This window comes from Trifolium pratense, linkage group LG6 (genome assembly GCF_020283565.1).
Source record: "Trifolium pratense cultivar HEN17-A07 linkage group LG6, ARS_RC_1.1, whole genome shotgun sequence".
Classification (NCBI taxonomy): Eukaryota; Viridiplantae; Streptophyta; class Magnoliopsida; order Fabales; family Fabaceae; genus Trifolium; species Trifolium pratense.
In genome coordinates this window covers 25487178-25500721 of record NC_060064.1, presented here as the reverse complement: position 1 = coordinate 25500721, position 13544 = coordinate 25487178, and the positions used below count along the sequence as shown (strand labels likewise).

The following is a 13544-nucleotide window of genomic DNA, read 5'->3' as shown; positions in this document are numbered from 1 at the left end:
TCGAAATATTCGTTTACTATTTATGATTATTTTCCGTCTCAGAATAGTGAATTACTGTTTTCTGATGTAATGGAGTTTGCTACTCCTAGATTGATTCTTGTTTAATTAGCTTCATTTTTGGACTTAGAGCCTGTTTGCATTGACTTAATTTTGAGTTTATGCAAAATAACTTATGCAAATAAATAAGTTTTTATACTGTATTATAACTTTTTCAAGGTGGTTTATGAGAAAACAACATACAAAGATACAATTTTGTTATTGGAAACTTATGAATTAACATAAAAGTTTATTTATTGATATAAACTATTTTCATAAGGTAAAAAATAAGTTAAATCCAAGCATAAATTTGGACTCTCTTTTCTATAAAAAAAATATGTCGATCAATTTCATAAAATAATAAAAATAGGGATTACTATTAAAAAAAATAGAGATTAAAATTTAAAACTCCAACTAAGCATTATCTTCTTTTTTGTTGTTGTTTTTAGTAAGCATTATCTTTTAGTAAAACCTTTCAAATAAACTTTTTTTAAAATTTTTTATAAAGAATATTTACTCTTTTTCTTGTTTGACTGGATTAAAAAAATACCAATAAAAACAAAATGATGCCATATTCAATACCAATATTTTAATTTTTTTTTTTTTTTTTGAGAAACAATATTTTAATGTTTTTGAGACAAATATTCTCTCTTTATATAGATCTTGTCATCATCATCATTTCACACAGACAGACACAACTCACACAATGTTCCATCAAAATCCATTCTTTCAAAAGGAAGATTCACTCTTCAACTATGCACTTCTCACTCTCTTTCTCATAGCACCACCAACCTTCATCTCTCTCACATTCCTCCAAGCTCCATATGGCAAACACCATCGACCAGGTTGGGGTCCAAATCTCTCTCCACCACTAGCTTGGTTCCTCATGGAAAGTCCTACACTTTGGTTCACTCTTTATCTTTTTCCACATGGTAAAAACTCTTCAAATCCTAAATCAATAATCCTCATTACCCCTTTTCTAATTCATTACTTTAACCGCACAATCATATACCCATTTCGTTTATTTCTCACAACAAGAAGAAAAAAATCATCTTTATCAAAAACCCCATCTGGGTTTCCTTTAAGTATAGCTTTTATGGCTTTTTTGTTCAATTTGTTGAATTCTTATGTTCAAGCTAAATGGGTTTCTCATTACAAGAATTATGATGATGGGTTGTGTTTTTGGGGTGTTTTTTTTGGTGGGCTTTTGGTGTTTTTTGTTGGGATGGGGATTAATATTTGGTCTGATAAGGTATTGTTGAGGCTTAAAGGTGAAGGGAAAGGGTATATGATTCCTAAAGGAGGGTTTTTTGAGGTTGTGAGTTGTCCTAATTACTTTGGGGAGATTGTTGAGTGGTTTGGTTGGGCTTTGATGACTTGGTCTTGGGCTGGTTTGGGCTTTTGTTTTTATACTTTTGCTAATTTAGGGCCTAGGGCTCGTGCTAATCATCAATGGTATTTGGAGAAATTTGGAGAAGATTATCCTAAGAAAAGGAAAGCTGTTATTCCCTACTTGTATTGATTTTTTTTATGAAATGTTGTAATTGGGGTGTATTGTATTGTATAGGTTTTCAAGGATACAAAATAATGAGAATGTGTTGCTGAATCATTGCATGGAAACTTTGTTTATCTTGGATTGGTATGGTTCTAAGGAATTTTGCTTAAAATTTTCAGATTTGTCTCATTTTATATTATTGTTATTATCAATATTCAAGGTTATTATTATCGGTGTTATAAATAGCGATAATGGTTGTGGTCGCGTTGCGATCCTTGATACCGTAGAGAATCATGGTTAATGTAGGCTCAATCTCAATTCTCAACTAGATTATGGTGACAACATCAAAACATGTTATGTCGCAGCTGAGATCGTATACCTTTATTTAAAATCAATATCTTTGATGTATAAGATGCGTCAAAAAAAGATGCATCAAGGGATGGAGAACAATTAATTCATTAGTTGTAAGGTGTCAGATTTTCATCAAAAGGAAATATCACATGATTTATGAATTGATATTTTAAATGTGAAGAATTCTTCACAGCAGTTATAGCATGGTATTTGTCTGTCATAACTCATAACATCAGAATTGAAGGATATTATAGCAAATTTGGCATTTTTAAATCAACATTTTCCATCAAATGTTATTTACCTATCTATGAAATAAAATTTTGAATTATTAATGATTTGCGATAACGAATGGATTGAATATAATTACATGTGTCGGTGTCTATTGGACACGACTTTGCTAAAATTTGCTACAAAGAACCCCTTAACGATTGAGAGCAAACATGCAATTCATACTTAATAACAAAGGACACTGAGTAGCAAACCTAAGTAATTTTAAGGTTTACATGTTGTATTGCTGTTGTTTTACTCTCCAAGAGATGCACATGTTGCACTCTCTTCCTTTCAAATTGTTACCATTTTTGAATCTTTGCTATATGCTGCATACTGAAATATTGTTTTGTAACGTGCTGAGAGAAGCACATACAGAGAACATCAAGCGGAAGAAAGAAACTTAGTTGCGTTCTGAATTCTGATGTGTTGTGGCTTAGTTTGGGATTTTTGTCATGTCATTACACATTTGTGACCCCAATCGTGTCATTTGATGGAAGTAACTGTAATGATGTAAATTGTGGATCACCGAAAAGTGAGTTGTTCAAATTCTGCTACGTTATAGTACTAAGTGCTGTTATAACCTCTATTATTCACCAATTTGTACTAAATAGTGTGTACTGCAGAACATATGTTCAAATTATGTTATGCTATACCAGCTATTTGACAACACTGAGTAGATGATCTTTTGTTTTACCTAGTTTAGGGAGGCTTGGCTGTTATCTGTTGCTAGCATCTTTGATTTTCACATTGAGGTAATTAGTGATGAAGACTTCACTTGTTGGAGTACGAATAGTAATGGAAAGTCACCTTTAGAGACGAGATTGCACTGTATTACAAGGTACTTTTCTTCATCCTGTGCTTTTATTTTGTCTGCTATATGTGAAGCATTTTCGAAGCCTTGTTGACTAGAATAAGTATCTGCGATTTCATTATAACTTGTTCTAGCTATAAGGCTCTGAATATAGTAATACAAAAGTAGAGTAATTTATTGATGCTTTCTCTTTTCACCATCTATTGCAGACAGAAATCATAATCTTCCAAAAGGTTATTTTAATCGTTCGTTGTTGCCACTGTGTCTTTCTGAAAACAGTGATACATTGATATTGCTAAACTGTTTAGAAGGATGGCCAATTCTCTATAATCGGGGAAATAATAAGGTAGAGCAAACTATAATATGTTATCGATGGTGGAGAGCAATAATCTGACATACCAGCCGAGAAATGGCACCATGGCACTGCCATCCTTCACAAAATGGCCATATTGGTTTTCCAAAAATCCGCCATGGCTGATATTTGATGACACTGATGATTACCAAATGTAACGGTGGTTCTTTGTTGATGATTATGTTGAATGTTTGGTTTCGATGAAAGGAAAGTAAGTTATTCTTTGTTAAAGATTATCATGTTTGAATTCTTGTTAATTACCTACCTTGTTTTGTTCTTAAAAAAAAAGTACTGTGTTTTGTTTTTGTCTCATTATTTTATAATTCCCTTGGTTATTGTATTGTTCAATGATTATCTATCGTTAACATAACAGTATTACAATATCTGAATTTAACAGTATTCACGTTGCTTGGCCGAGGTCCATTTGGGAGGATGAGTTACCTAGGCTGTGTTATACAGGTATAAGTCCTCTGTGACAGAGATCTGTTTGCTGTCTGGTAGTGTGTTGCTGCTCAGTATTATTAATCCCAGATTGCAGAAATTTGCGGTTTGTTTAAATTCCTTTATGCTACAACAATATAAGCTATAGAGCCACAATACCCTCTACTTAACAACACTTTATACTAAATAGTGTATCGCTGAACAATAACTGTTAGAAATAATATAAAACCATTGATATGGCTCTATCCTAACACCTTAAGGTTTTGGGATAATCGGTTATTTGACTTGGTATCAGAGCCTCTATGACTAAGTGGTCTAGAGTTCGATCCCCGCTCCCCTCACTTTCTAATTAAAAAGTGGAATTTAAGCATATGGTAGGTGGGCCTATGCATTATCCACGCTTCAAGCCCAAGTGGGCTCTTGCGTGAGGGGGCGTGTTAGAAATAATATAAAACCATTGATATGGCTCTATCCTAACACCTTAAGGTTTTGGGATAATCGGAGCTCCCGATTTTGGGGGTCTCGCTTCCGCAAAACCCTAGCCGCCGTCGTGTTTACAATCTGACCACGACAACTGATTTTGTGTGCGACACTGTTCACCCGTGGTACTGTTCATACTTCATACGCACTGTTCATTCATGAGCACTGTTCACGGCAGTACTGTACACGTGTACTGTTCACGTAGTTGCTGTTCACGAGTACTGTTTACCGGTGTTAATTTTTCTTTGCTGCTTCCGGTACTACTTGGCTAAGATTATTAATTATGACGTTTTTTTATTCTCGACGACGATCATCCACTTTCAAATACCGTCGTGAATGCAAATATTGTCATCGTTTGGGACATACTATTTTTCAATGTTGGAAATTACATGGTCTTCCGCGACCTTCAAATCAGAAGAATAAAGATGGAGGTGAGGGTCATACATTCCAAGCCAGTAATTCTGATCAAGAGCATCAGTCTTCTTCAATTCAGCTTTCATTCACGATGAAACAACTAGACAGACTGTATAAAATTCTTGAATCTAACACTCTTTCTGGCTCTGTTGCCCCCAAAGGTACTTCTGCCCTTTTTAGTGTCAGTCCCAGTCGTGCTTGGATAGTAGATTCGGGTGCAAGTGATCACATGACAGGTGATTCTACTCTGTTTTCTTCTTATAGTCCATGTGCAGGTAACCATAAAATAAAAATTGCGGATGGATCCTTTTCAGCCATTGCGGGTAAAGGTTCGGTTGTGTTGTCTCCAAGTCTAACCCTTAAAGATGTTCTTCATGTCCCAAATCTATCTTGTAGTCTCATGTCTGTCAGTAAATTAGCCCAAGATAGAAATTGTCAAACTAATTTTTTCCGTACTCATTGTGTTTTTCAGGATTTGAACTCGGGGAAGATGATTGGTAGTGCTAAGGAGAGTGGAGGACTCTACTACTTCGACATTGAACCTGAATCACAACTACCTTCCAAACCAATAAGTTCATGCTTTGAATCTTTTTTAGTTCTGAATAATAATAATGATGATGTTATGTTATGGCATTCACGATTAGGTCATCCTAGTTTTCCTTATTTAAAACACTTATTTCCTGAGTTATTTCGTAATAAGGATTTGTCTTTGTTTAAATGTGAAGCATGTGAATTTGCAAAACATCATCGTTCTCATTTTCCATTACAGCCCTACAAACCATCAAAACCTTTTTCTGTTATTCACAGTGATGTTTGGGGCCCTAACCGAACGAGTACACTTTCTCATAAAAAATGGTTTATCACATTTATAGATGATCACTCAAGAGTTTGTTGGGTGTACTTGTTAAAGGGGAAATCTGACGTTTGTCAGGCTGTAAAAGATTTTGTTAAAATGGTGCAAAATCAATTTCAAACAAATATTCAAGTATTTAGAAGTGATAACGGCAAAGAATATTTTAACACAATGTTGAGTGATTTTTTTCGTGAAAATGGAATTGTGCATCAAAGTTCATGTCCTAACACTCCCCAACAAAATGGAGTTGCGGAAAGGAAAAATAGGCACTTGTTGGAGGTGGCTAGAGCTTTACTTTTCGCAAGTAAAGTACCAAATTATTTGTGGGGTGAAGCAGTTTTAACTGCTGCATACTTAATTAACAGAGTGCCCTCCAAAGTTCTTAATTTTCAAACTCCAATTCATATTTTCAAAGAATGTTTTCCTAATGATCGTGTTTCAAACGATTTGACCTTAAAAATCTTTGGTTGCACTGCATTTGTTCATGAACATAAGAATATTAGCAAACTTGAACCGCGTGCTATAAAATGTGTTTTTGTTGGGTATTCTCCAACCCAGAAGGGATATAAATGTTTTGATCCAAAAAATCAGAAAATGTTTGTCACCATGGATGTTACATTCTTTGAAAACAAACCTTTTTTTGACACGCATCTTCAGGGGGGAAATTTAAATGAAGATTCGTCTCAAACTGAGGACATGAGTTTTTTTAACTCGTTTCAAACTGAGGACATGACTTTTTTTAATAATTTATCTTTGCCGGTATCACAAAGTTCTAAGACTTATACTTCTGCACCAACGAAAAATGGCCATGATTCTTTATCTAATCCTACTCCTGTTATGAGTAGTGAGCTTGGTGAATCCGAGCCTACATTTTCTCATGAAGAAAACAATGAGAATCTTGAAAACAATGATAATGATGATCTAATTGAAATGCCACAAAATAATGAGTCATATAAAGATAATAGGTTTGAAGCAGGAAACAAGACTTGGAAAGGAAAGGTTTTTGTGAGAAAGAATCACAAAGAAAGTGATGAGTCCACATCTAAACACTGTCATGAATCTGAACCGGGGGATGATCAACTTCCTAAAAAAAGAAAAGGTAAGTCTATCTCTGTTTCTGAGAGTCGTATTTTGTATCCCGATATCGATGATCCTGTGGCTGTTAGAAAACCTGTTAGATCTTGCACTAAATACCCATTGTCCAATTTTATATCATATTCAAATTTGTCTTCGTCTTTTTCTGCCTTTACCTCAAAATTGTCTAGTGTAGAGATTCCAAAAAATGTACAGGTTGCTCTAGAAGTTCCAAAGTGGAGGGAAGCTGTACTTGAGGAGATGAAAGCTCTTGAAAAGAACAAAACCTGGAGTGTTATGACACTACCGGATGGCAAGAAGACGGTTGGATGCAAATGGGTTTTTACTGTGAAGTATAATTCAGATGGGTCAATCGAAAGGTACAAGGCTCGATTGGTGGCTAAGGGTTTTACTCAAACTTATGGTATAGACTACTCAGAGACTTTTGCTCCTGTTGCAAAATTGAACACTGTCAGAATTCTTTTGTCTCTTGCTGCTAACTTAGATTGGCCCCTACATCAGTTGGATGTTAAGAATGCTTTTCTCAATGGTGATTTAGAAGAAGAAGTATATATGGACATTCCTCCTGGCTTTGAAGACAAGTTTGGATCAAATGTATGCAAACTAAATAAGTCTTTGTATGGATTAAAGCAGTCTCCTAGAGCTTGGTTTGAAAAGTTCACTTATTCCATGAAGAAACAAGGGTACATTCAAGGACAAGCTGACCACACCTTGTTCACAAAGTTCTCCCAAGATGGAAAAATTGCTGTCCTAATTGTTTATGTTGATGATATCGTCCTTACTGGAGATGATATAGTTGAAATGACAAGAGTAAAAGAGAAATTAGCATTAGACTTTGAAATCAAGGACTTGGGATCCATGAGATATTTTCTTGGTATGGAGGTTGCTCGATCAAAAGATGGTATTGTAGTTTCCCAGCAAAAATACATTCTAGATTTATTGAAAGAAACAGGAATGAGTGGATGTCGACCAGCAGATACTCCCATGGATCCTAATGCAAAACTTTGGGAAGAAGGTAGTGTTCCTGTTGATACTGGAAGGTACCAGAGATTGGTTGGGAAACTGATTTATTTGTCACACACTAGACCTGACATTGCTTTCTCGGTTAGTGTAGTAAGTCAGTTTATGCATTATCCTTTTGAGGAACATCTTGAGGCAGTCTATAGGATACTGCGATATTTGAAAGCAAATCCTGGAAAGGGATTATTTTTTAAGAAGACTAATGAAAGAAATGTGTCTATCTTTACCGATGCTGATTGGGCAGGTTCAGTCACTGACAGAAGATCAACCTCCGGATATTGTACCTATGTTTGGGGTAATCTTGTGACATGGAGGAGCAAGAAACAAGGAGTTGTAGCAAGAAGTAGTGCAGAAGCTGAGTTTAGAGCTATGGCTCAAGGTATTTGTGAAGGATTATGGATCCACAGAGTCCTAGAAGAGCTTAAGATGAAAATTGAGCTTCCATTGAAATTATACTCTGACAGTAAAGCCGCTATTAGCATAGCTCATAACCCAGTTCAGCATGACAGAACCAAGCATATTGAGATCGATCGACATTTCATAAAAGAGAAGTTAGATGCCGGAATCATATGTCTACCTTTTGTAACTTCGAGTCAGCAAACTGCAGATATCTTGACCAAAAGCTTAGCAAGACCCACCTTTGAGCATTTGATCGGCAAGTTGGGCATGATAGATATCTATGCACCAACTTGAGGGGGGTGTTGGAAAATATTTAGTTTCCTAGTTTGTTATTTCTAGGAGATTCTAAGCTTATCTATTATTTCCTTTTATGTTTGTACTCTTCCTATTTAAACCAGCCTTGAGCTGAGGAATAACATACAACAGTATTCAGTTATTATTTTCTACAATAACGTTTAGTTCAAATTTTGGTACTTTATCTGCCAGTTGACCTGGTAGCTGACAGAGGTGGTACGTATCCTGTGAAGGGTACTGTCCTCTCATGCCCATGGTTGGATCAATGTCAATCCCATTTTGAGAAGTTCACTATTTTCAAGGCGGATGCTAGAGAAACTCACTGTATGAAGAAGATTCTCAATGACTACGAGAAGGCTTTTGGTCAAGCGAATAACTACACCAAGTCAGAGGTCCAAATAATTGATTATAATCAATGATTGGTCCCGAGAGCACATATCAGATATATTAGGAGTCACTGACTGAGGTCATGGGAACCTGTCGCTACTTAGGCATGTCATCAAAGGCAGAAATAAGATGGCTATGTTTGGGTACCTTAAAGACAGAAGTGGAAGAGGGTCCAAAGTTGGTCAGGAAAGTGTCTCTCAAAGGCAGGCAGAAAAGTGTTAGTAAAATTTGTAGCACAAGCCATACCTGCGTATTGTATGAGTTCTATTCTTTTACTGGAATCATTAGGAGAGGAATTGGAGAAAATGATTAATTCATTTTGGTGGGGATCGTATAAGTGTTCAGGAAGAGGAATTAATTGGTTAAGGTGGGAGAAATTAGCTATTAGAAAAGAGCACGGAGGAATGGGTTTCCGCCATCTATATAGTTTTAATATGGCGATGCTAGGGAAGCAAGGTTGACAATTATTAACCAATCACGATACTATCTTATCTCAGGTTTTCAAAGCTAAATATTATCCTAAGGAGGGATTTCTAGAAGTAGAACTGGGCAAGAAAACAGGGCAAGAAAGGAACAGGTGATTGGCTATTTCCGAAGCACCACAACCAGTCGCACAAAATCGAGCGTCATGAGGAATGATGTGACATGGCACCAAGTTGTCTTTAGTTGGTAACCTGTTGCGAAGTAACCTCCAAGCCAAGACAGAGACTTTCAGGGGAACCTGTTTATGCCAAATAAGGTTGGAAATAACATCCGTATCAACATCGTCTATAGTGGTAAGTAAAACATACGCGCCCCGTACAGTGTAACCGGCACCAATGTTATGCCTCCCACGCCCACAACTAACGCCATCACTGCCACGCCGCCCCACTCTCCTCCTACCCTAGCTCACACATAGCCGCTATCGAGCTCGACTTGTTATTAGACATCGACTTGTTATTAGACAGGTCGAAAAGGCGCCTATACCTCACACTTAGAGGAACTCCACCTAACCACGAGTTTGTCCAAAAAATCGTGTCGACACCGTTACCAACCCTGTTCTCGATACTCTCCGAGAACCACTCCCCCCCAACACCACCCTCACCATCACGAATTTTCGACACCTCTCTCCACCACACAGAGCCGCTCCGACCCCCAACCGCCAACCTCCCTGCCACCTCACCATACCGAGCAGCCAGAACCCTGTACCACATCCCACCTCTATCAACCAACAGCTGCCAACACCACTTGCCTAGCAAAACCGTATTAAACTCCCTCATCTGTTTAACCCCAACCCTTCATTTCCCAAACAGACATTTTTCCCACTAATCCAAATAATTTTTCTATTATCCTCACTCTCACCCCAAAAAATTTATTTAACAAAGAATCGTTAGAATAGATTTTACCTGACGGAGCTTTGAAGAAGGAAAAAGTGTAGACAGACAGAGAAGTCAGGACAGACTTAAGCAAGATCAACCAACCACCAAAAGAAAGCGGTTCTTCCACCGCGACAGTCTAGTTCAGATGTGAGTCAAGACCAGATCCCAAAACGACAAATGTCGAGGGTCACTCCCAACCGGAAGGCCTAAATACATAAACGGCACCTTGCCCACACTACAACCCAAAACAGAAGCGGCCTCTGTCAACCAAGTTTCTCCAATATTTTCCCCTCATAGAAACCAGATTTAATAGCAAACACAAATATAATTAGGTGAATTCTAATGTGGGTATATTTGTTGAGGTGGATGATTCGGATTGGTTTATAAGTAGTATTTATTAGTAATTTTTTTTATATTAAATATTATTTGGGGGCCAATCACAATCATCTACCTAAGCTATGTAACACCTAAACTATGTAACGATACATATCCATAGCAGTGTTCATGATATAATTATTCTCAAACAAAGTAAATACTAAATAGTGAAACTTACATTAGAAAATATTCTTAAAACAAAACGGAATCCAAATCCTCCCAAAATAGAACAAAAAGATTGGCACGATACTGGATTGAATATTTCCGGAAAAATTGCATGGATTTGGAGCCGAAATTTCTCCAAAAATTTAATAAATAAATTATTTTGATTGCTATTAAATCTGGTTTCTTTTGTTTTTTGGTACAAAATTAAATCTGGTTTCTATTAGGGTTCAATTCTCAATTACAAAGAAAACATTACAGTTCTAAACTTCTAATGAATATCCCTGCAGCTATGTCACGGTGTCATGAGCCCAAGCCGTCATCTCCACAGGTATTTCTCCCTGATGAACTTATCATCGAAGTCTTAACATTTCTTCCGGTAAAATCTCTTATGCAATTCAGGTGCGTTTGCCATTTCTGGAATGCTCTAATATCTGACCCTACTTTTAAAAAAAATCATCAAAAGAAATCTGAACGAAACAAACACCTAATACTAATCTCGAAGAAATTACCAAGGGGATTCTTTGTGGATTCTTTGTCCGTAAGTAGTTTAGTGGAGAACCCGTTGCTTATCACCCTTGGAGACAAGCATTGCGGATTGAGGGATGTATGTCTCAAGGTTGTTGGTTCCTGCAATGGTTTGCTTTGTTTGCATGAATGTTTTCCTCCTTACTTGGAAAATTGGCTTTATTTTTATAACCCGGCTACAAAGACAATATCCGAAGAGTTAGGATCTTTTACCAATAAATATATGTCGTGGTTTGCGTTTGGTTATGATAATTCAACGGACACTTATAAGGTAGTGGCCTTATGTCAAGTGACTAGTGATGTGAGTGTTTTTAGTTTAGGAGATAATATTTGGAAAAATATTCAAAGTTTTCCCGAGGTTCATTTTCCTCCTTACTTTTGCTTCAATGGTGGTGTGTATTTGAGTAGCACTCTTAACTGGTTAGTCCTGAGAAATAATATTATATATGATCGGAAGAATCGGAAGATTGAACATTATGTTATCATCTCACTTAATTTGGGGACAGAGACATACACACAATTATTGCCGCCTGGAGGTTTTGATGAAGTATTGTTGGTTCAGCCAACTATCTCCGTGTTGATGGATTGCGTTTGTTTTACTCATGATTTCAAGGGAATTGGTTTGCTTATATGGAAGATGATGGAATTCGGAGTTGAAGAGTCTTGGACACAACTTCTTAAAATTAATTATAATAATCTTCAAATGTATTATTACATTCATCAGTTGGTGCCATTATATGTTTCTGAAAGCGGCGATACATTGATATTGATAAACCGTCTAGAAGGACAACCAATTCTGTATAATCTGAAAAATAGGGTAACAAAAACAATTGTTACCAAAGGAAAACGGTGGTTCTACGTCAATAATTACGCTGAAAGTTTGGTTTCGACTGATGGAAAGTAATTTATTCTTTGTTAAGGGTTATCTTCCTTGAATTCTTGTTAAGTAACGTGTTTTCTTTAGTATTTTGTCTCTGTTTTTTTTTTTAGTTTTTTTTTAGTTATAGTTTTTTTTTGTTGTTTTACAAAGGAGCTGAGGATTGAGCCTACGACCTCTGACATACTACCAAAACCAAAACCTTTCACCAATAGACCAAACTTAGTGATTTTGAATTGAATAGATTTGAATAGATGTGATTTTTTTTCATTTGTTTTAAACAAATAAGAAAAATCAGTTTTCATTAGTCACTCACATGACATGCCCTTAAAATGTGTAAATTTTTTGAGCTTTGTATGTACAAAATAATGCAAATAAGAGTTATAGGCTTTAACTTGAAGCAACACAGCAAAATGAGTTCCCTTGAAATAGTAGTATATTTTAGTACAATTAAATATTTTAGTACTATCCTTATAGACTTGTTACATTGCAATAGTAGTATATTTTAGTATAATTAAGTATTCTCTGCGAATAATTATGAAGACTAAATCATCTTAGTCAGCAAGGAAAGTGGTTAACATCGAAGTCTTCGTCACTTTTCTGGTTCATGATGGGATTTAGAAGGAGATGTTTAGCCTTATTCGTTTCCTTACATATTCGCGACTTCAATGGTAGTCATTTGATAGGAGTACAAGACTTCAGACAGCAGTTCTGTGGTAAAAGTTTAACCTTGTAACCTAAATGTACTGAGCTCAAATTCTCTTAAAGATAGTTGTAAAATGATCATTGATACCACTAATTAATAAAAATTTCCATTTGAGTGAAGTAGATAATCTTCAACTTTACCTAGTTTAGGTAAGGCTTGGTTGTTGCTAACATCTTTGGGGGAATTAGTGATGAAGATATCACTGGTTGGAGAAACAACAGTTTTAATGGAAATTACACTTTACTACAAGGTGCTTTCCTTCAGTCCCCTGCAGCAAAGACAATCCAATGTTCATGTTTGTGTGAGAGTGTTTGTAAAGGATCAGGATTTTCTGCTGTTTAAAAAACACATAGTTTTTCACAGTAATAGCAAACCTTAGCCATCTATTTAAGATCGAACATTTCATATTATAATTTCATAAAGTACTAAACAATCTCTGTCATTGATTCAAAATCGGACGACTGGAATTCATTATAGCGGCACGCAGTAACTGCATGCAATGTAGGCGTTTAGTGGGACAATGAACCACATGCGTTAGGAACAAATCCTTCTTACATTGTTCAAGTACTTTTAAGAGTTATGCTATCGTAAATTCGTAATAAACTCACTATACCACAATAATGGTATACTTTTGTACAAATCAAATATTTTCCACGCATAACTTAAAGATTAATAATTTCAGTATCACAAGACTTGAATTAGAACTCGACATCAAGAGATACGTTCCATCTTATTCAAGTGCTGTTAGGTAAGTATCTCAATAATACCAAGTATATAAGACTTGTCTTTTTGGCCTTTCTTAGTACCACCACTAGGGGGTACATTGTATACTTTAATTCT

General features: G+C 36.0%; 2 protein-coding genes across 6 annotated transcripts; both read left to right on the top strand.

Moving 5' to 3' along the window:
* Positions 1–742: 742 nt before the first annotated feature.
* LOC123888416 (steroid 5-alpha-reductase DET2) lies at positions 743–1656 on the top strand. Its single transcript, XM_045937476.1, has one exon. The coding sequence runs from the start codon at positions 743–745 to the stop codon at positions 1556–1558; it is 816 nt and encodes a 271-aa protein (XP_045793432.1). The 3' UTR covers positions 1559–1656.
* On the top strand, positions 832–12427 carry LOC123888415 (F-box/kelch-repeat protein At3g23880-like). Of its 5 annotated transcripts, none has more exons than XM_045937474.1 (6): positions 832–968; positions 1604–1675; positions 2856–2990; positions 3173–3526; positions 3713–3774; positions 10884–12076. In XM_045937474.1, exons 4-6 carry the CDS (start codon positions 3516–3518, stop codon positions 12023–12025), a joined length of 1215 nt encoding a protein of 404 aa, XP_045793430.1. In that variant the 5' UTR covers positions 832–968; positions 1604–1675; positions 2856–2990; positions 3173–3515; the 3' UTR covers positions 12026–12076. The 5 variants fall into 5 exon arrangements, with proteins under 5 accessions (XP_045793430.1, XP_045793428.1, XP_045793429.1 ...); XM_045937472.1 differs by having other exon boundaries at positions 2851–2990; XM_045937473.1 differs by lacking the exon at positions 832–968 and having other exon boundaries at positions 1554–1675; positions 2851–2990.
* The last annotated feature ends 1117 nt before the right edge of the window (positions 12428–13544 follow it).